This window comes from Scyliorhinus torazame, chromosome 2 (genome assembly GCF_047496885.1).
Source record: "Scyliorhinus torazame isolate Kashiwa2021f chromosome 2, sScyTor2.1, whole genome shotgun sequence".
NCBI classification, from domain to species: domain Eukaryota; kingdom Metazoa; phylum Chordata; class Chondrichthyes; order Carcharhiniformes; family Scyliorhinidae; genus Scyliorhinus; species Scyliorhinus torazame.
In genome coordinates, this window is record NC_092708.1 from 388,646,383 (window position 1) to 388,669,150 (window position 22,768).

The 22,768-nt window shown below is 45.6% G+C and overlaps 1 protein-coding gene across 2 annotated transcripts in view; it reads right to left on the minus strand.

The window, feature by feature from the left end:
• LOC140405517 (ribosomal protein S6 kinase alpha-5) overlaps window positions 1–22,768 on the minus strand; it is a 365,875-nt gene that overhangs the window by 110,528 nt on the left and 232,579 nt on the right. For both annotated transcript variants that reach the window (XM_072494073.1, XM_072494063.1), the window contains 2 exons: window positions 14,806–14,956; window positions 12,574–12,735 (listed from right to left, as the gene is read on the minus strand). In XM_072494073.1, coding sequence (XP_072350174.1) covers window positions 12,574–12,735; window positions 14,806–14,956 — 313 coding nt within the window. The remainder of the gene's footprint in view (window positions 1–12,573; window positions 12,736–14,805; window positions 14,957–22,768) is intronic.

A 22,768-nucleotide genomic window follows, 5' to 3' on the forward strand; every position in this document is an offset into this window, starting at 1 on the left:
TATGGGCATATGGGCAGGGAAGGTGCCCAGGGTGAAGAGGGCTCTGCTGCAGAGGCAGAGACAGAAAGGGAGGTTGGTGGCCTGAACCTGCTGCATTATTACAGGGCGGTTTATGTGGGGAAGGTGAGGCGATGGTGGAGAGAAGGGGTGGAGCGGAGGGAATAAAAGGGAGAAAATAGTACAAACTGGATTATGGCTTAATGTACTGTGTATTTTAGAACATAGAACATACAGTGCAGAAGGAGACCATTCGGCCCATCGAGTCTACACTAACCCACTTAAGCCTTCACTTCCACCCTATCCCCGGAACCCAATAACCCCTCCTAACCTTTTTGGACACTAAGGGCAATTTAGCATGGCCAATCCACCTAACCTGCACGTCTTTGGACTGTGGGAAGAAACCGGAGCACCCTGGCTCGCTGGATGGCACTCTGAGAAAAGGCAGGACACGTAAGGGTGGGTGAGGCTTGGGGGGTTTGAGCGTCCTGGGGTAGAAGCCCTAACTTATTGTTGATCTCTCACCTTATCCTATTCCATACAGATATAACAATATGGGTGGTGATGTTGACCCTGGAGCTTTAGCCCTTGTGATGCTGGTGGCAGCCCAGGCAGCCAGACACCAGAGAAGGTGGCAGCAGCTTCGATGCAGGCTTGAGGCGGCATCCCAAGTGCAGCGGACTGTTGGCACACCCTGCAGACCCGGACGCCCATCAGGCTGGGGAGGGGCACTGAGGGGGACGCTGGTGAGGCCCAAGGTGTACAGGCGCCGCTGATGGTTTGAGGAAAAACCGAACAGTATGTGCCGCAGGAGGCTCCGCCTCAACAAGGAGATGGTGCGACACCTGTGCCATGACCTTGCGGACTTGGCACCCCGCAGAAAATGCCCAGGCTGCAGGACTCTCTGCCATCACCGGGCTGCCCAGGGCCCTGAGGGTAATTGATGACATGCATGTCGCCTTGGCGCACTGGGGCCTCTGGGCAACAAAAAGTGGTCCACTCCCTGACTGTTCAACTCGTGTGCAACCACTGCCTGCAGATCATGCATGTATGTGCACATTTGCCAGGGAGCGAGCACGACAGCTACATCCTGGGACACTTGGAGGTCCCCGGCGTCTTCAAGGACCACCTGAGGATGACAGGTTGGCTATTGGAGGATAAGGGGTATCCACTGAGGTCCTGACTGATGATGCCAGTGCAGAGGCCAGAAAACGATATGGAGAGCCGATATAAGGCCCAATATTGCGAACCGTGCTGTCACTGAGTAGTATATCAGGCTGCTCAAATTGTGGTTCAGACGCCTGGACCACCCTGGTGGTGCACATCCCACAGAGGGCCTCCCACTTCATGTTGGTCTGTTGCGCCCTCCACAACCTGGCACAGCAGCAAGGCGACATGCTAGAGAATAAGAAGGAGGGACAAGTGGCCTCGTCTGAGGAAGGGTGGGACCATGAGGGGCTGGAGGACGAGCCCGGGGAGGACGTACAGGAGCTTGCGGAGGAACGAGGATAGGCAGTGGCAAGGGTCCGGTTTGCCCAGAAGGCCCTTGTCTGCTTCTCATAGGATGAGGCTTTGTCTGTCAGCTGACCCTCTCCCCCGCCCCCTTCTCCCCAATCCTCCTATCCCCAGCTTTCCTTTCTCTCCATGCCTCCTTCCCCTATCCCTCCTTTCCATCCGATCCTTCCTTCCTCCCCCAACTCTCCCCATTCACCCCTCCCAATTGACCACCTTCACCCCCATCCCTGCCACCTATTTGCCCCCTCCTCCACCCCATTCCCCGACTCTCCCACACATGCCCCCCACCCTCCCAGATTACCCTGTTCCACCCTCCCAGGGTTTGAGTAACGTTACCCCAGGGTGATGGGCCTGTGTCGGCACTGTCAGCAGGTCATTATACAAGGCAGGAGAGTGATGATAACCTGCTGTGAGGCAAGCTCAGATGCTCCTCAGTCTATGCCATTGTCTGACACCTGTTTTTCTGCTAACAGCACACTCACACCCATCACCTGCACGCTGAGAGGAATAACCTGAAAGATGCTTACCATGTATCAGGTGTAACATGTTTTAATTGTGAACATTCAAAACCCTCATTGTCCCGAGCTACAGATGGGGGTACCACCCCCCGCGCCCCCACTACCCGTGCCCACTCATTGATCCTCAATCTTCTTAAGCTTCTGTGCTCTGCCGCAACATCTAGATGTGTCCCCAGGATGCACGTCGGAGGTGGGGGCAGCTTGCTGCTTTCACGCACTGTGGCCTTTGATGCCCCTGGTGGGCGCCCTGTAGCGGGTCTGGAGCTGGAGGTTCCTGGCCGACTTACCGGTGGCACTGGCACAGCCTTGCCACCCTCTTCTGCTCGCTGACCCTGAGACACGCTGGTGTCAGGAGGGGTAGGATTTGGGTGAGGTGGAGACCATTGTCATCTCCCTGATGGAAGACACCGTGACTCTAGTCTCCCTCCTCCTGGACAGTGTCTGTAGGGCCCTTGCGGTCTCCATGGGAGAGGCAGCAGGAGTAAGCTCTAGAAGCTTCTGCGTCATCCGGCCCTGCTTTTCCTGGCACCTCCCTGTTGTCTGCACCATGGTGTTGATGCCCTCGGCGATGTTCCTCAGTGACTGGGCCACACTCTGGAGTGCCTCGGCAATGCCCACCTGTGTCTGGGACACGTCCCTCAGAGACTCGGGTTGGATGTCGAGGCCCTCAACCTGGCTGTCACAGACTGAGCCTTGGACACCCCACTCAACACGTTGACCTCATGTTCCAGGCTTTCCACTGCAGTCGCTTCCCGAGCAATGTTGGCCTCGGTGCCATGCATCGGCGGCATAATTTCCTGTGCTCGTAGCCTTTCAGACTCCTCCAATCGGTTATGCACTCGCCAGAGTCTCGCTGACATCCTCATGGCCACGGCGTCTGTATCAGCTCCAGAATAGCCTTGTCCAGAGGCTCAGCATCTGACTAGGCTCAGGTGGGACGGAAAGGGCACCGTGTGCTGCATGCCTAATGCATGGAGGAGGGGGGTTTATGACAGGTGGCATGTATGGGCACCATTCCTGGGCATGGAGGGGTTGTGCTGGTGGTTGCCAGTTCGTGCTGGGGCACAGGCGTGGTGATATGCCGGGGGGTGCTTACGAGGAGCCAGTCACCAACTTGTTGGGGGGGGTTATGGCAAAGATCAGGATAGTGTCATTCAGGGCCGATCCCAGGGCACCGGTGTTAACTTACCATTACAGCCCGGTGGAGGTCATTTGTCTTCTTCCTGCTCTGGATGTTGGGCCTCATGGTCAGGCTGCCCAAACTGGTGGCTGCTGCTACTGCTTCCCAGGAGGTATCTGTGGCCATGACTAGTCCTCCGACCCCCTCGGGGGAACAGGGTGTCCCGCCTCGCCTCCTCAGCGACCAGCAGCCTGGCCAGATCGGCATTCCTGAAGTGAGGAGCAGGTCACCATGGTGGCCTGGCTGTGTGCTGACTGGAGTGTGTTTGGAGTGAGCTCCTCTTGTTAGCAGGTAGCTGCTGGGCGCAGTCCAGGTGAATCAGCTGGCGTGACAACCATTCCGCTTTGAAGCTCGTGGGGGATCATTTCCAGCACTAAGTGCTGTAAAATACGGCCCGAGGTCTCGCCGGTTCGGACTTTGGAAAGCACCCAGGAAGTTGTGTCCGATGCAGCATTTAGAACTTTTCCTGTTAAACCGTGCCCTATATTTGTAAATAGTTCCAAGACTCAATAAAGGATTATGGTTAACCTATGTATGGCCACAACGATTTCTTCAGACCTACAGAACTGTAATCAACACCCTACAACATAAAGTATCCATAAATCAAAAACTGTCCACAAAAGAGACAGCTACAGACTATCAATTGTTAACAAAATACAAACTAAACCAGCTCTCATTTTAGTAACATAGAGTGATAGAAGTAGGCTGCACTCTTTGATTCATGACTTTCAAAATGAGGTCCTCATAATCTTGTTCCAGAAAAAGTCAAGCATTTTTGCTCATCCACTTGTTTCCAGCATTCATGCATCACTGGCTGAAGCTCCCCCACATTCGAGTGATTTGGCATAAACCTGCTCTGTAATTATCACACTGGGAGTTTTACACCCACTAACAAGGTCAAGGCCCCAAAGGTATTTTTCATTCCAACCTATTTTCTGGGTGTAAACACGTCAGACCACAATTTACTGCTGCTGTTCACAAGAAGCTATGTTGTCAACAGTGCTAAATATGATCATTTCCCCTCCGTAGCTAATATCACTTTTCAAGATGCCACCTGTAAAAGCAGTGAAATAGTAACTTTTGCCTGTGTATCCTTTTTATTTTTCTTAAACCTCTGGTTTTACATTAAAAAAATTCTATTAGATGTTTTTATAATCTCTGAGGTTTATCATTGCTCACAATAATTGTTACTGGGAATTTACGAAACCACAATGGTGAGCTCATGAAAATTTCATGGCATTTTTATGTTAGCTGTGGTAAATCAGGCAGCAGCACAATTATAATTCTATTCTTCAAGCTAGGTTTGGAGAGGGCATTTTAAAACTAGAACGATAGCCCTGATGAGAGGATGAATTAGAAGTATTGCATGGAAAACAAACACAAAACATTGAAGGGCAGGGGGAAACAAGGGAAGAGGAGAGGGTGGAGGAGAGGAAGATACGGTGAAGAAAGAGGGAGGAGAGAGAGAAGAAGTGAGAGAGAGGGAGGGAGAGAGAGGAGGACCGGAGAAGGGAAAGGAGCAGGAGGAAAGTGTGGAGAGGTGGGGAGCGGAAGGGAGAGGGGCTGGAAAAGAAAGAAAAAGAGGAGAAAGAAGGAAGGACAGAAAGAGGGAAGGAAGACAAAGAAGGAAGGGGAGAGAGATAAGTATAGGAGAGAAAGTGTGGGAGAGAGAAGAAATAATAATAATGTTATGGGTCCGGGTTTATAGAACCCTAAAGTGTTTCATGGAGTTCAACCGACCCACAACGTTTAATAGGTTGTGGTGTGATACAGCAGGATTGGACAAATGGTTTTAAAAACAAAACAATGTTTATTCTATGAACTCAAGTTAACCTTTTAAAAACTAACATTGAATATCTTAACACCCATTTCTTCAAAGATAACCCCAAAAGACTACAACACTAAATAATCCTTCAAACCGTTCCTTTAAACATCCAAAAGACTTCAAACCTTCAAAAATAATAACACATTTGGTTATTCATATATTTATAGTCTTTGGATTTCAGAAATCAACAGACCAGCTCTGTGTTTCTTCCTGCAGCTCTCAGCAAAACACACAGACACCCCCAGCTGCCTTCTCAAACTGAAACTCAAAAAAGCAGAAGTGAGATCAGCTCCCCCCACCCTCTGACATCACTTCAGTAATATGATCAGCTCCATTTCTTAAAGGTACATAGCTTAAACATCCATTTCTTAAAGGTACTCTCACATGACACCTCCCCCAAGAAAAAAACCCCATCAACTTCAAGATGGTTTCATTTTTCACCTTTGCACCATCAATTAAGAAATGCACACAGTATAAACACTTTACCGGTTCAAAACAAATAACACACGCAAACAGGTATAATAATATAGTCCATTCCCCCCCCCCCCCCCGTTCTTCTTCCTCCAACCGAAATCCTTCTCGATTGACAGTCTCTTTGAACAAGAAAGTCTCTGCACGATCCATCCATTCCTCTACGCCTCGGCATTTCTCTTTAACATTAGATACTTCAGTTCAACCTGATCACAGAGTCCCTTGCAATTCTCCAATACAGGGGCATCAGTTACCACAGCTTTCAGGCAGTCAAATGCATGTTGAAACTCCGCTGTCCATTGACATTTTCGATGTTTCTTCAGCAAGTCCATCAGTGGAGCGATCATGCTACAAAACTTTTACACAAATGTTCGATCAAATCCACTCATGACAAGAAATTGCATTATTTCCCTTCGTCTTGAGGGTATCGAAAACTCCTCAAGGAAAGTGGCTTGGGCTTTTCCAAATTCACTTTTGGCTAGGTTTATCACCAAACCCGCCTTCTGAAGTCGATCGAATAACTCAATAAGATGTTTTAAATGTTCTTTCCATGTCTGGCTGAAAACTACCAGAACGTCTATATATACCGCACAATTGGGTAATCTTGAAACGATTGTATTAGTTAACCGTTGAAATGTGGCTGGGGCGTTTTCCATGCCAAATAGCATAACTTTGAATTGGTATATACTATCTGGAGTCACAAAAGCTGAAATCTCCTTTGCTCTTTCGGATAAAGGTACCTGCCAGTAACCTTTAAGTAAATCCAATTCGGAAATAAAAGCGGATTGTCCCACTTTCTCATCGCAATCCTCCAAACGTGTAATAGGATAAGAGTCCGTTCTTGTAACTGCATTCACCTTTCTATAGTCCACACACAACCGTTGGGTACCCTCTGGTTTAGGTACCATCACTCTGGGTGAGCTCCATTGGCTGCAACCCACTTCAATTATGCCATTTTTAAGCATACTCTCAATCTCTTTGTTAACCTGTGCCAATTTTAAAGGGTTAAGTCTATATGGATGTTGTTTGATAGGAACAGCATTTCCCACATCTACATCATGTATAGCCATTTTAGTACTTCCCAATTTATCTCTACAAACTTGCCCATGTGATATCAATAACTCTTTTAGGTCAGTTCATTTTTCCTCTGGAAGCTAACTTAACAATTCATCCCAATTTTTAAGAACATCCTCATTTTCCAATTTAATTTGAGGTATGTCAAATTCAAAGTCATCTGGATTTGGTTCGTCACTTGAGTTAAAATCATTAAAACCTCCTTTTTCACTCCTTCCGTTTCAAAGTACCTTTTAAGCATATTCACATGACACACTCGGTGAGTCTTCCTTCTATCTGATGTTTTTACCACATAATTCACCTCACTTAATTTCCTTTCAATCTGATACGGTCCACAAAACCTAGCTTTTAAAGGTTCACCTTCCACTGGTAACAACACTAAAACTTTATCTCCACTGGCAAAACTACGAACTTTGGAGTTCTCGTCTGCAACCCGTTTCATCACATTTTGTTCAACTTTCAAATGTTGTCTAGCCAATTCACCTGCTCTATTTAATCGTTCCCTAAAATTTGACACGTAATCCAATAGTGTAACTTCCGATTTCTCACCCACCAAATTTAAAAAAAATCAATTTAAGTGGTCCTCTTACCTCATGACCAAAAATTAGTTCAAAAGGACTAAATTTGGTTGACTCATTAGGTGCATCCCTAATTGCAAACAGTACGAATGGAATTCCTTTATCCCAATCCTCTGGATAATCTTGACAATAAGCCCTCAACATTGTCTTTAATGTCTGATGCCACCTTTCTAACGCTCCCTGTGATTCTGGATGGTACGCAGTTGATTTAAATTATTTTATTCCTAAACTATCCATAACTTCTTTGAATAACTTTCAGGTAAAATTTGATCCTTGATCTGATTGAATTTATGTGGGTAGTCCATATCTAGTAAAGAATTTAAGAAACTCCTCCACAATCTTTTTAGCTGTAATATTACGTACTGGAATGGCCTCTGGAAACCTAGTAGACACATTCATTATAGTCAAAAGATATTGATTCCCACTTTTTGTTTTAGGAAGCGGTCCTACACAATCAATTAGGACCCTTGTAAAAGGTTCCTCAAATGCTGGGATGGGTATTAAGGGCACTGGTTTTATCACTGCTTGAGGTTTCCCTATCACTTGACATGTGTGACATGATTGACAAAATTTAACTACATCTTTATGTAGTCCAGGCCAATAAAAATGTTTCTGGATTTTAGCTTGAGTTTTCCTTATCCCCAAATGACCTCCCACTGGTATCTCATGTGCCACTCGCTCCTTTCTATACCCTACTGGCAATACTACTTGATGAACTTCTGCCCACTTTTCATCTGCCTGCATATGTACAGGTCTCCATTTTCTCATCAAGACATCACTTTTATGGTAATAACACTCTGGTATACACTCAGATTCCTCTTCCGTATATGCTTTCTGATACATCCGTTTTATTTCTACATCTTTCTGTTGTAACTCCGCAAATGTTCCAGAACTAAAAATATCTACCTCATCCTCCACCTGTTCTTGTTCTTTTTCAACCATCTGATCAAAAGTCGTTTCTGATAATTGCACTTCAACTTTATCTTCACTCTTTGATTTCTCCTCTTGCCTTAACCTGTGACTTTGCGACCTTGTTACTACACAATCCGGAAAAATTCCAGGATATTCGTCCTTCAACACTTCAGTTGTCTGATTTTCCACTGGCTTATCAACCACAGTAGGGGTCACTTCCACCTGCGATCCAGCTATATCAATACCCAAGATAAACTGTATTCCTGGACAAGATAGTTTCTCTATTACTCCTACTACCACTTTACCACTCTTCACTGGACTTTCCAACCTTACCTTATATAATGGAACGCTACTCCTCTTACCCTGAATTCCACATATTACCACCTTTTCTGGCAACATTCTTCCCAAACTACATAATTCCTAATCTCTTACCATTAAAGATTGGCTAGCTCCTGTATCTCTTAAAATTGTGACTTCTTTACCTGCTCCTCCTGATACACATGAGTAAACTTTACCCACACAGGTAAATTCTTTGAAGACATCTGGCACCATCTTATCAATTACTTCTTGAACAGGCTGTACAATCGTTTGCACTTCCTTCACTTCTCTTGGGCTTTCCTTTACACTCTAACAAACGTCACTGTCTTATCCTGTTTTACCACATCAGCCTTCCCAGTGCTTTTCTTCAACCACCAACACTGTGACTTTACATCACCTAGTTTATTACAGTGAAAACATTTGAAACTTTTCCTTTCTCTTCCACCCTCCTGGATTTCTTTTTTAATCTGAGGTACACTCTCTATTATCTCCCATCAGATCACCTTTACCGTTACCACTTGAGTATTTCTCATGTCTCCAGTTTCTATCCCTCACCGGCTGAAACTGATGTCGGAAACCAAGCCTTGATTTATCAACTAATTCATAATCATCTGCCATTTCTGCTGCTAATCTCACAGTTTTAACCCCCTGCTCTTCCACACGAGTTCTCACTACATGAGGAATTGAATTTTTAAACTCCTCCAAAAGTATAATTTCTCTGAGCGCTTCATACGTTTGGTCTATTTTCAAGCCCTTATCCACCTATCAAAATTACTCTGTTTGAGCCTTTCAAACTCCATGTATGTTGACCAAATTCTTTCCTTAAATTTCTAAACCTTTGTCTGAAAGCTTCAGGCACTAGCTCATATGCACCTAAGATGGATTTTTTCATCTCCTCATATGTTCCAGGTACTCCTCCGGTAGTGATGCAAACACTTCACTAGCTCTATCTACCAGCTTTGTTTGAATCAGTAATACCCACATGTCCTGTGGCCATTTCATTTGTTTAGCTACCTTCTCAAATGAAATGAAAAAGGCTTCTACCTCCTTCTCGTCAAACCTTGGCAATGCATGGAGATATTTAAATAGATCCCCACCACGTCTTCGACTATGACGCTCTGTCTTACTATCCTCACCAATCTCATCCAACTGTATGTTTCCCTTTGCGTCTGCCAATTTTAACTGATTTTCATGTTTCATAGCCATTTTATGAAATTCAAACTCTCTCTCTTTTTCCCTTTCCTCTCTATCTCTTTCTTTGTTTCTTTCTTATCTCTCCTTTTCTTTTTCCTCTCTATCTCTATCTTTGTTTCTTTCTTTTCGCTCCTTTTATTTTTCTCTCATTGCATATTCAAGCTGCTTTAATTCATTTTCATGTTCAAATTGCTTAATCTGCAACTGGAGCTTTGCCATTTCTCATGAGTCAGAATGTATCTCAAGCAAAATTAAATGCTCAGCTACCGCGGTAACTACCTCATCTTTTCGCGTTTTGCCAGGCAATGTTAACTGCAATGCCAAATCTAAGAGTCTGCTTTTAGTCTCTGTCCAGAAGGTATTGCGTGTTACCGTGTCCACCCCTAAAAACTTCTGAGCCTCTGAAAGAGCCATTGTCCACAACACACTCCCCACTTAAACTAAAATATCACACCTGAAAAGCAACCACAATATGCTCACCCCTCATTGTCTTTGTTATGGGTCCGGGTTTACAGAGCCCTAAAGTGTTTCATGGAGTTCAACCGACCCACAACTTTTAATAGATTGTGGTATGGGAAGCACACGGCGTACTCTCCAGGTGTGATACAGCAGGAATGGACAAATGGTTTGTAAAACAAAACAATGTTTATTCTATGAACTCAAGTTAACCTTTTAAAAACAAACATTGAATATCTTAACACCCATTACTTCAGAGATAACCCCAAAAGACTACAACACAAAATAATCCTTCAAACTGTTCCTATAAACATCCAAAAGACTTCAAACCTTCAAAAATAAGAACACATTTGGTTACATTCAATATATTTATAGTCTTTGGATTTCAGAAATCAACAGACCAGCTCTGTGTTTCTTCCTGCAGCTCTCAGCAAAACACACAGACACTCCCAGCTGCCTTCTCAAACTGAAACTCAAAAAAGCAGAACTGAGCTCAGCTCCCCCCACCCTCTGACATCACTTCAGTAATGTGATCAGCTCCATTTCTTAAAGGTACATTGATTAAACATCCATTTCTTAAAGGTACTCTCACATGACAATAATAACCTTTTATTGTCACAAGTATGAAGTTACTGTGAAAAGCCCCTAGTCACCACATTCCGGCACCTGTTCGGGTAATCTGGTACGGGAATTGAACCCGTGCTGCTGGCCTTGTTCTGCATCACAAACCAGCTGTCTAGCCCACTGAGTAAAGGTGGGGGAGAGAGAGAAAGTGTGGGAGAGAGAAGAAATTGCAGGAGAGAGAGAGGAAAAGTGTGGGAAAGAGAAGCAAGTGGGGAGAGAGAAGAAAGTGCGGGGGAGAGAAGAAAGTGCGGGAGAGAGAAGAAAGTGCGGGAGAAAGAAGGAAGTATGGGAGAGAGAGGAAAATGCATGAGAGAGAAGAAAGCGATAAAGAGAGGAAAGTGCGGGAAAGAGAGGAAAGTGTGGGAGAGAGAGGAAAGTGCGGGAGAGAGAAGAAAGTGCGGGAGAGAGAAGGAAGTATGGGAGAGAGAGGAAAATGCAGGAGAGAGAAGAAAGTGCGATTAAGAGAGGAAAGTGCGGGAGAGAGAGGAAAGTGCGGGAGAGAGAGGAAACTTCAGGAGTGAGAAGAAAGTGCAGGTGAGGGAGCCAAATGCAGGAGAGGGAGGCAAGTGCAGGAGAGGGAGGCAAGTGCAGGAGAGAGGGAAGTGGGAGAGGACAAATGGGGAAAGTAGAGGGGGGAAAAGAGACAGGGAGAGAGAGAGGAAAAAGTGGGAGAGGAAAGTGGGAGAATGGGAGGGGAGAAGTGGGAAGAGAGAAGAAAGTGGGAAGGGAGAGAGGAGTTAAGGAAAGAGAGGAAAGTGGAAGAAAGAGGACGACAGAGAGGAAAGAGAATGAGAGAGAGGAAAGAGAATGAGAGAGAGAGGAAAGGTGGAGAGGACTAGGGCAAGGAGGGAAGTAGATGTAAGTGAGGGGGAGACTCAGGGAAGAGACAGAGAACATAGAACATTACAGCGCAGTACAGGCCCTTCCGCCCTTGAAGTTGCGCCGACCTGGGAAACCACTCTAAAGCCCATCTACACTATTCCCTTATCGTCCATATGTCTATCCAATGACCATTTGAATGCCCTTAGTGTTGGCGAGTGCACTACTGTTGCAGGCAGGGCATTTCACGCCCTTACTACTCTCTGAGTAAAGAACCTACCTCTGACATCTGTCCTATATCTATCTCCCCTCAATTTAAAGCTATGTCCCCTCGTGCTAGACATCACCATCCGAGGGCAGAGAAGAAAGGAAATGCAGGGGAGAGAGAAAGGGAAGAAAGTAAGAGAAGGGAAAGAGAAAAAGAAAGCTATGAAGGTAAAGAAAGGGAAGGGAATGAAGAGCACAACTGTTTACCAACATGGGCATGGCCTGGATTGAATGTGAGAAGAGAATTAGCTTAATTTACAATGGCCACTACTAAGCCAGTGTATAATAAGCATTCTGTTGTGAATAGGACACTGTAGCGCACAAAGACTCACGAGAGACGAATAGAGATGAAGTCGATGAGGCTTTATTAAGCGTGACTTAGTTCCCCGCAGTTCAGTAGCTGACTGGCCTGCGGGGGAGAACTCCAGGTTCTTATACTCCGCCTTCAGGGCGGAGCTAGAGGTCAACAGCCAACCAGGACCCGGGATCTGTCAGCCAATGACATCACGGCTTCACAGTCCCACATGACCCCTAATGCATACTACCACAGACACATGTTCAGCTGGATTATTTCTTATTACTTCCAAGACTACAGCTGGTCTTTTGGCTATTGATTGTGTTCATTCCATTTGTAGCATCTGAAGCACCGGTTGTCCATTTAATAAACCCTGTGGATTATTTAATCAATGAAGTTGCATAAAAGAATAGTTTGGAAACAAGGTTTTATTTTTTAAAACTCCTTAAAAAACAGTGTAAAGGAGATGAAACAAATGTTCTGCAAAGAATCTCATTTAAAAGCTTTGACACTATTTCAAAAGTGCTAACCTGAAAGATTCTATCAGAGTTCTGAGGCAGTGCAGCAGGTGAGTATGTAGGATCCATTTCTGTGAACTCTTCAGCAAAGTTGCTAACATCCAACTCATCCCTGATAACTGGTTTAAATGGAGCTTCAATGCTTTTGGCAGATAACTCATCCCAGTTTATTTTCTGGCAACATCAAAAATATATTGGAAAAGGTTACTAACAATGAACAACATCTTGCATTTTATGGCTGCTGCAATGTAGGGCGGAATTTTCTGGCTCTTCCCATTGGTGGGATCTTCCGGTCCTGCTGGTGGCAGAGGCTGCGAACCAACAGGAAACCCTGTTGACACTGGCGGGACTGGAAGGTCCCTCATCCCGCTGCAACTGGGGTTAAGCTGGTGCCGGGAGAGGCCCATGGTGCAGACACGATGGGCCGACTGGCCTCCTTCTGCACTGTCGGGATTCTATGGATTCTATGTCAAGTGGCCAGCCTCACAGGCTGTTCCCTGTACAGGCTGGTAGTGAACGGGAGGGAGGAATTCCTCCTTTACCGGATCCCTGGACTCATCAGGGAACCCGCTCAGGTTCCCTCACCCCTTGGCCACTTCAAACCCCGACCCCATCCCCCCCTGACTCCCAAATGCCAACAAAGTTCTGATCCATCAGTGAAATTTTCCTCAAGCCCCAAATGCCTTTGATCGGCAGTTCTTGGAGATGGGATTGCTGGTCTCTGAGGAGGGAAAATCCCATATCCAGTCTTTAAATGGCTGTGCGGCAGCCGCTGCTCTCCTGGATGACTCCCCTGACATTTTAGCCAGGTGGGACGGTGGGCTGGTACCATGGCACATTATATAATTCAGCCCCAGGTGGATGCAAAAGTAAAAACACAGCACCAGTCTGAGAGAGGGTGGAGTTGTCCCAGTGCCCAAGCCAATATTCAGTCCCCAATGCAACACAAAAACAAACTTGTCCTTTACTGCATTGCTCGATGGACATTGCTGTGCACATATGGGTTGCCACATTTGCCTCCAAACCAATAGTAACTATATTTCAAAAACAAACTCATTGGTACATTCAGACATCCTGAGGATGTGACAGACACTAAATAAATGCAAGTTTTAAAAAAAATTGCAGGCTAATAACTGCTGCAACGCAGCAGAACATCTGAATTTTGCCATGCAGTAGTAGACATAGAACATACAGTGCAGAAGGAGGCCATTCGGCTCATTGAGTCTGCACCGACACACTTAAGCCCGCACTTTCTCCCTATCCAATACCCAATAACCCCATCTAACCTTGTTGGTCACTAAAGGCAATTTACCATGGCCAATCCACCTAACCTGCACGTCTTTGGACTGTGGGAGGAAACCGGAGCACCCGGAGAAAACCCACGCAGACATGGGGAGAACAGACAGTGACCCAGCGGAGAATCGAACCTGGGACCCTGGCGCTGTGAAGCCACAGTGCTATCCACTTGTGCCACCGTACTGCCCAGTAAATTCAGTCCAGAAATTATAAGTAGATAAACACTAGTTCTAATTCATAATTCAGGAAGAATTAAAATGCTTAAATTTACAGTGTCAGTGATCAACAAAAAAATCATTAATTTGAGTAAATAAAGCAGTGTATTCAGCACTTCTGTAACTTGAATTTAGTTACCAACAACTGTTGAGGCTCTGTGATGTTGCAAAAATAGAGCAATTTCCTGGTTTAAGAAGCAATGTCTGAAGGTAGAGTACCGAGTTCATAATCAGCATCTTTAAGTTTAACTTGGAACGGTTGAAGTGCTTGCTCTAGTGTACTGGAGAGGATCAAATTTAATGTCTGGCCAATGTGGCAGGGAGGGGCCTTTGCTGGGAACTGAGCATGCTGACTTAGTCCAAAAGCTGAGCTGGGATCCATGCAGTCTGAATCTGAAGACAGGGGACACAGTTTCCTCGGAGTGAAAAGGAGGAAATCCTCCAAAGCCATATTGGCCCACCTTAAAGTGATTGGAGAACACACCCTCCCATTCCATGTTTCACCAAAGGCAAAATCTTAGTCTTGGACAACAATGTTACAACAGTGACACTACATTTAGGACAATGTTTTGTGAGCACTCTGAAGAAGGTATAATATTCTGAAATGGAATGGAATAACTAAACCTGGTTATAATGTTTTTATCTGGCCTAACCTATTTCATATAAATAGGATTCCATTGACATCTATCGAAAAGACCACAGTTCAGTATTAACAACATTTTAATTTCCCCACCTGGAAGAAGGCGTGAGACTTAATTTCATCAGCACCTCCTGGACCAGAACCCAACCTTTTTTTAGGATCTTTAACCAGGAGCTGCTTCATTACATCTTTAGCCAAAGGACCAATTTCTGGAGGATATGGAGGATCACTTTTCAGAATTCTCCTGAAGGGGGAAAAAATGTTGTTAACGTCAAAAGGGGTTTAAATAATTCAGTGAGCTAAACGGTAAACTTTCAACTTTATGTCGGATTGAGTAAAATATAATTAGTGGGACACCTATCTCGGTGCCATTTATTTATATAAATGACATGAAATTTACAACAATACCAAAAGGTTAGGAAAATGGAGGAGGCATCACAGAAATTACAACTGAGCTGTGTACAGAGCAATTGTAGATTATGTTTATGGCAGACAGGCATTAAGCCTTCTTCATACGCACTAACAAGTATGATTGTCTGCCTAAGAAATTTCATGTTACTGGTCATGAGTTCTGTGGGTTCTTACGTGGCTGATGAGAACCAATGATCATGGTCTCGATGCTCGTGCTTTTGGCTACTTCAAAGACACTGCTGTTAGTACGCCTGTCCCCCCAGCTGATGCAGAGAATCCGTCTCAGACAGCGTTGATGGTACCTCTCCAGGGCCTTGAGGTGAGGTCTGTACGTAGTTCAACTTTCTCAGAAGAGTTGGGAGGATGAGTACCTTGTACATGAGGATCTTGGTGTCAACACAGATGTTGCGGTTGTCAAGAATGTTGTCCTTAGGAGTCGCTTGTGGATTGGATATGATGTTGGATCTCCGCATCAATGTCAGCCTTAGAGGAGAGGTGGCTCCCCAGATATGGGAAACGTTCCACGTTTGATCTTGCTGAGGGTGAGACCTGATCTTGCCTAGGGCAGGTTGGTAAAAGACTTGAGTCTTCTTGAGTTAAGTCTGAGACCGATTCTTTGGTCTGCTTCCGCGAAGGTATCAAGCATAGCTTGGAGATTCTCTTCAGAGAGAGTGGAGATGGAAATGTCACATGCATACTGAAGTTCCACGAGCGATGTCAGTGTTGTTGTTTGCTTGGGTTTCAACGGTTGAGGTTGAAAAGATTTCCATCCATCCTATAGGTGATGGCCATGATTTAATCACCGCATTGCGCGCAGCGTGGAACTGGTAGCACTGGTTAAATAGCGAGCAAGGGCAAAATCGAGATAGGCGTTTGGCGTGAATCAGTTCGCTACGTAACCGGCCCGCTTCCGGTGGCAGGTTCCGGATCCTGCCCAAATGTGGCGAGAAGATCATTGACCCCAAATAGCACCAATTCCCATCTCATTAGTGCCAAGAAAATCCAAAGTAACGGCCTCCAGGAAACTAAACAGTTTCCCAGTGAGAGATTAGGCAGGCACTCCTTTTTAAAAACGTGCAGCTGGTGCAATGGTTGCTGAGGGGGACTGAGGATGTAAGTAGCCATTTTCTATCTCCGGCATGCAGCCCAGAGGCTCAGGAACTACTGCCCCAGTGCTCGTGAGTGGTTGGCGACTCCCCGGAGGGAATGGGACTGATCAGGGTGGTGGGGGGGTGTTACCCCTGGGTTGGGTCGATGAGGCGCTTTGCGTCTGCAGGACCTACAAGCCATCTTCCAAAATTGTGTATAACTTTAACAGGGGCAAAATAGCTGCCTGTCCATTCTACCAGATACTTCCAAGACAGAGCCCCGATTTTGTCATATACTGACAGTCACTTTAACTCCCCTTAACAGTGAGCAGCCTCTAGATTCACAGCTGCAGGTTATTACTAATAAGGAAGTGGCCTTGTTAGTTGTGAAAACGCCTCACAGCTGCAGGTGGTGTTTACTGCTTTCTCCTGCTGGTGGTTGTAGATGCCTGGAGGCTCCTGTTTTTTTCCTTTTCTGTAGCCGGAAAGAAGGACAATATTTTCTAAGTTACCTGGGTCCTGAAACATCGGGCTCAGGGGGACCTAGGAGTCCGGAAGGCAATCCGGTTTGAAGCAAGAAAATGCTGCTGGACCTGATGTGCTACATTTTTCTAAATGGCTACCTGCTAATGCCATTGAAAGAAATGCTTTCACAGATTGTCAATGCTTGTATTGCTGGCGCGGTGAGTGCTGTATGTAACTCCACGTCACCTCGGGTTAAACACACTGGACGTCAAGAATGCTCAACTTCACCTTGAGTACCAATGGAATTTGTGGATGCCAGGATTTGGTTCCGGTGGTACGTGGAACAAGTAACACATTGATGCACAGATCATTTCTATGGCAGAGTTGTGGACTTGATAACACATACCGTGTGTTTGGTTTTCTTATCGTGAAAATGAGTTGATCTAGCTTTGTATTGGTACCAATATGGAATGGTGACGCTTCCATGTTGTTTAAGGGTTAATGTGATATGTGCATGTTACATAGTTGTTTTTCAAATTTTTGTTGCTGTTGACCATTTAATAAACAAAATATTCCCAAGTGCATTCTCGTGGGTACACATGCAATGTCTCAGACGACTGTTATTGCCTAGCATTCCAATCAAACTGTGAGGCCTGGACACTTTGCCTGAGTCCCATAGAGGCAGCGTTTAACCTTTAAATTGCCCAATAAATTTTGATTTCGATTTATTGTCACGTGTACCGAGGTACAGTGAAAAGTACTATTCTGCGTACAGTGCAGGTAGATTGTTCCATACATGAAAAAACAGGACATACGATAAATAATCCAATTTTCCCCAAATCCTCCTTTCGTCACAAATGGTAATGCCAGTGATTTTCATGGGGAGATGGTTGGATTCTCAACTTATGTGGCACGAATGGTACTTCCTTGCTATCTTTACCACATTTAGTACACTAAATACTAGTTTCCTTTTTTTTCCCAATTCTAAAAAATTGCAATTTCTATTGCTATAATTTCAGCTGGAATACTTCTATAACTCATCCAAAATGTGTGCTTACAATGAAAGAGTAATTGTTTCTCCATACACTTGGCTCCAGTGCTTAAATTGCAATGGCCCAGATTTGTTATCGCCTTGATGGGAAAACTGTCAGCAATTGGCAGCATTAATCCACTGAAACTGATAGCAACCTCTGAAGTTCACACACATGGATGTAGAAGAACATGGAAATCCAGAAATTTATTTATGATTCTAAAACAAAAGCAAATGCTGCAAATCTGAAATAAAAACAAAAACGTGCTGGAAATACTCAGATCTGGCAGCATCTGTGGAGAGCGAACAGTTGATGCTTCATGTCAACGAGGAAGAGAGTAGAAAGTCCAAGATGTGTAGGTTAGATGGATTGGCCATGCTAAATTACCCCTTAGTGTCCAAAAGGTTTAGTGGGGTAATGGGGATAGGGTGAGGGCATGAGCCTAGGTAGGGTGTTCTTTCAGAGGGTTGGTGCAGACTCGATGGGCTGAACGAATGGCCTCCTTCTACACTGTCAGGATTCTATGATTTTATGATTCACTGGGAAGCTTGCTCTTGATAAGGTGAAGGATGTTGGTGGCGATGGAGAAAAGGGTGGGGGCGATGAATCAAGTCCATGTTGACTCCAGACATGACGTTAAAGGTTCTGTCTTATTCCATCGATGAGAACTGTCACCAACATCTTATTGTGGAGGAGTGGGAGGGTGTTGATGAATTTCTCTGGGCAGCCGGCCTTTGACAGATTCAACAAGAATAACCACACCGTCCAAGACCCCATCGGCAAGAAGAGGAAAGTTCTTCCAAGCACTTCCCGATTAACAGATTCAAAAGCCTTGGCCAGATCGATGAAGACCATGTAGAATGTTTGATGTTGCTCCTGGCATTTCTGTTGAAGTTGCCGAGCAGTGAAAATCATGTCTGCTGTTCCACGGTTTGAAAGGAAGCCACAGTGGCTTTCCGGAAAGACTCCTTCAGAGACTGGGGGAAGACGGCTAGCGAGGATCCCAGCGATGATCTTCCTGGCGATGGAGAATAGGGAGATTACTCGGTAGTTCCCACAGTCCGCTTTGTCTCCTTTCTTGAAGATGGCGGTAATGCCCTGAGATTGGCAGAAATGTCTTCTCTGCCAGATTTTCAGCAACAGCTGATGGAGATGATATTGATCTTTCTCCATCAGGTTTGACAATCTTCTGTGGAATCCTGTCCACCCCTGCAGCTTTTCCATTCTTCATGTGTTTAATGGTGGCTTCAACTTTGTCCAAGCTTGATGGGAGTGCAAGATCATCACTGATGGGGAGTTTGGGTATTTCCTCAAACACATCCTCATCTATGGGTGTATTACGGTTTAGGAGTTCTTTGAAGAATTCTCTTCTTCGAAGGCCGATGTTTTTTCTGTCTCTCAAGTGGATACCGTTCTTACGCCACACTGGTTTGAGGCCAAGGGTATTGGGTCCATATATTGCTTTGGTGTCACTGAAGCAGCTCCAGTGTCATGCTTGTCAGCGAAGAGTTGCAACTCCTTAGCTTTCTCAGTCCACCATTAGTTCTTGATTTCCCTAGATCTTCTTTGTAACTCTGCCTTGGTTAATTGATGAGCTTGGTTAATTTTTCGAGGCACGGAGAACTTTTCTCTTCTTGCTGATGGGGTCTTGGACGGTGTGGTTATTCTTGTTGAATCAGCCTTGGTGTTTCCTGGTCCTGTAGCCGATGGTTTCTTCGCAGCTTGAAATGATGGTTGTCTTCAGCTCTTTACAGTTTCCCTCCACTCCATTAGAATGGACACTTTGGGGATTTTGGAGAGGACATTGTTGGAGGTTCGCTAGCATGCTTAGCTCTTGAAGCCGTTCAACGTTGATCTTTTTTCTGAGCTATTTCTTCACCTTCCACTGTTTCTGGTGCAGTTTGATACACATAGAAGAGCGGATGAGCCGGTGGTCTGTCCAGCAGTCCCTTTGGTGATGAGAGAATCTTTTTGGTCTCTGGATTGGACGATGACGAAGACAATCATGTGCCAGTGCTTTGATCGTGGATATCTCCTGGAAGCCTTGAACTTGTCTGTTTGGTGTAAGTGTTAGTGACGACAAGAAGGAGTTCCATGCATTTTGCAAGCAGGGGAATTCCATTGGAGTTGCAATTCCCAACTTCTTTCTTTCTGATGGTTCCTTTCCAGATTTGGGGTCCTTTCCTACTCTGCCGTTGAAGTTTCCAAGGTGAATGATCTTATCTTCCTGACGAATGTTTGAGAGTATGGTATCTAGGGTGGAGTAGAAGCTTTCTTTGGACTCTTCACAGGCATCAAGAGTTGGAGCAGAGGCACTCATGATCATTGCCTGCTGGCTCTGGCAAGTTCTGGATGGAGTGTCGTTGATGCCGTTAAGGAGCTTAGAGAGTCAGTTGACAAGTTAGTTCTTGATGGCGAAACCAATTTCATGCGTCCCGGGCTGATACTTGGGGTTTCCTCTCCAGAAGAAAGTGTAACCACCGACATCATCCCTCAGCTCCTTTTGCATGCTCTTCGAGTCTCTTGCAGGGTAGTGATGTCAATGTCGAAGAGTCTGAATTCACAGGCAACCCTGTTCCGGTCGATTGTTATTGATTATCCACGAGGGTTTGTACATTCCAGGTTACGAAATTCAGTTTAACTTTGATTTTCTGACCGCAGGTAGATGAGCTGCTGGACGTGGTTTCCTGCCAGGTTGGTTGGGGATGGAACAGACTATTTTTAGGGCACCTCTTCTAGCCCTTTTCGAATGCAGGCTGAGCAGAGTGGATCCTGAAGAGGGCTTGTAGCCACCTGAGTTGGCCAAGTCCCAATTTAAAATGGAGAACAGCAAAGGCTGAAGGGAAATTCAGCCAACACAGGCAGAAACCAGCAGGTGCAAGTTACTGTGTCTTCAACTCTGAAAAAGCCCAGACAGCATCGATACCAGCAGCCATCTGCATAATAATGTAGCAGCCACCTACATACTAATAAGCAATCCCCGGGAACAATCGCAACATTTGAGATGAACAAAGCTAAGCCAGACTCCCCGGTGCCAGCAGGAGCCAATACAAAAGAGGTTAACGGACACCTCAAGACTGCCCGTCGATCAGGGAACCACTCCAGTATTGGAGAAATCGAACCAAGCGATTGGAACAAAGTCCAATCACCTAGAACCAGGTACAGGGTCCGCCCAGAAAGGCGGGAAGCCCCTGGGGACTATAAAAGTTAAGCCCCAAGTTCAAATCGTTCTCCTTGACCGGGTCACTCAGCAAAGCAAAGCAACCCCTGAGAGTGAACGGTCCAAGCTGCCGTATCTCTGAAGTAAGTCTCAAGTCAACGCTCGCTACGAGATAAGCGCTCCTAGCTACCAGTCCATAGCGGCTTTGAATCCCGCAGTTGCAGATTCCGAACGAAAGGCCATTTGTTCCCCAGACCTGGTGGGCCAGTCCGAAGTTAAGTAGAGGCCTTTTAGTTGTAGAAGTAGCTTAGACGTAGAATTTGTGCATGAGTAGCGATTACTGTGTATAATAAATGTGCTTTGATTTGAATTTTACTAATTGGTGTGTTGAGTTATTGATCATTACTTGAACTTGAACCTCGTGGCGGTATCATAAAGATACCTGGTGACTCGAGAGCAAAGGTTATAAAACAGAGCCAATTGAATCAACCAAAAGTTAGCAACATATTACTGGCGACTCCGCCGGGACCCGATCTAGAAGTGGCTTAACCATTCCGGGAGAACCCAAAAATTTGAATTAGAAATCCAATTGGGAACAGAAAAACCACAAGTGTTCAAGCAGTTCTGATCAATCCTCATAATTCGGAAGTGTGTGTATGCATGCGTAACTAATAGGGCTATAAGGTAATACTGATAGATTTTTTGTTCCGACAAAACTGTCGGGAGTTTGTATTTCGGAAATTAGCGAAAGCCATACCCGTAATTACACCACCGCCTTAGTCCCCCTGTTCCAAATTTAAAAGAAGCATTCGGACAAGAAAGATGGCAATGCAGGCAATGCAGCGCCTCATGAACCCAGAGGAATTTGCGGTCGCAGCGACCAGCAGCAGTAGAGTAGGACAGTGTCCCATATGGGAGGAAGAAATTAGGAAGTACCTCAAACGGAAAGGATGTCCCCTTTGGAGCAAATTCTGTAGCAATGAGGAAACAGGTCCCGGGAGTATAGGACATACTTGGTGGGAGAACCTGAGCGAGATTCACAAGGAGAGCTTAGGAAAAGCTCGCAAGCCGATGGCAATCGTGTCCTGCTTGGCACAATTGCGAGGCAGAGAGGAGGTCGTTAGGACGCTCCGGAAAGGGATAGAAGGCATACATTGAATGAGTAAGGTCGATGTAAGTGAGGTAGAAAGAGAGAACTTAGAGTTGAGGAGGAAGTTGGCAGCAAAAGACGGAGAGGTGGACGATGCCAAGAGGGCACACCAGTCTTATCTGGCGCACCTAAGCAGCTTCCAGTCCCAGTATGAAAAGGCCTATCAGGACACGCAACGTGCAGTCCTGGTACGAGAAGAAACCGAGAAGCAGGTAGAGACATTGCAGAGGCAGTGTAGTGACCTGAAGGCAGAGTTAAGAGCACTCCATGCTGCCACCACGGAGCAAAGACAAAACTCACTAGACCACGCAAAGTGCCGGAAGCAGATTGCAGAGCTGCAATCTCTGCTTTCAGTTCAGAAATGATTCCAGGAAACCTTTGGAGTAAAGTTAGATGAGGAAGACGGCCCTGATTGGAAAGAATTAAACGAGACAGTGCAGAGATATGTTCAGGGAACATGTGTGCAGGGAAAGCCACAAAAGAGAAAAGCTCCCCAACCCCCCACAGAGCAGATAGTTGAGGCTCCAATGAACCCAGTCACCACCCACCACTCAGCCACATGGGACGACACAGAATTTTTGTATACCACCCCGTTAACAGTGACCCAATTACGGGACGGGTGCGAGAAAATCACACCGTTCCTCCTCACCTCAGACCCCCACCATTTCTTTGCCAGAGTAAAGCAGCAGGCGACCATGTACGGATGGATGAGCGAGGGCATGTAAAGCTCACAGTTTTGAGTTTGGACCCT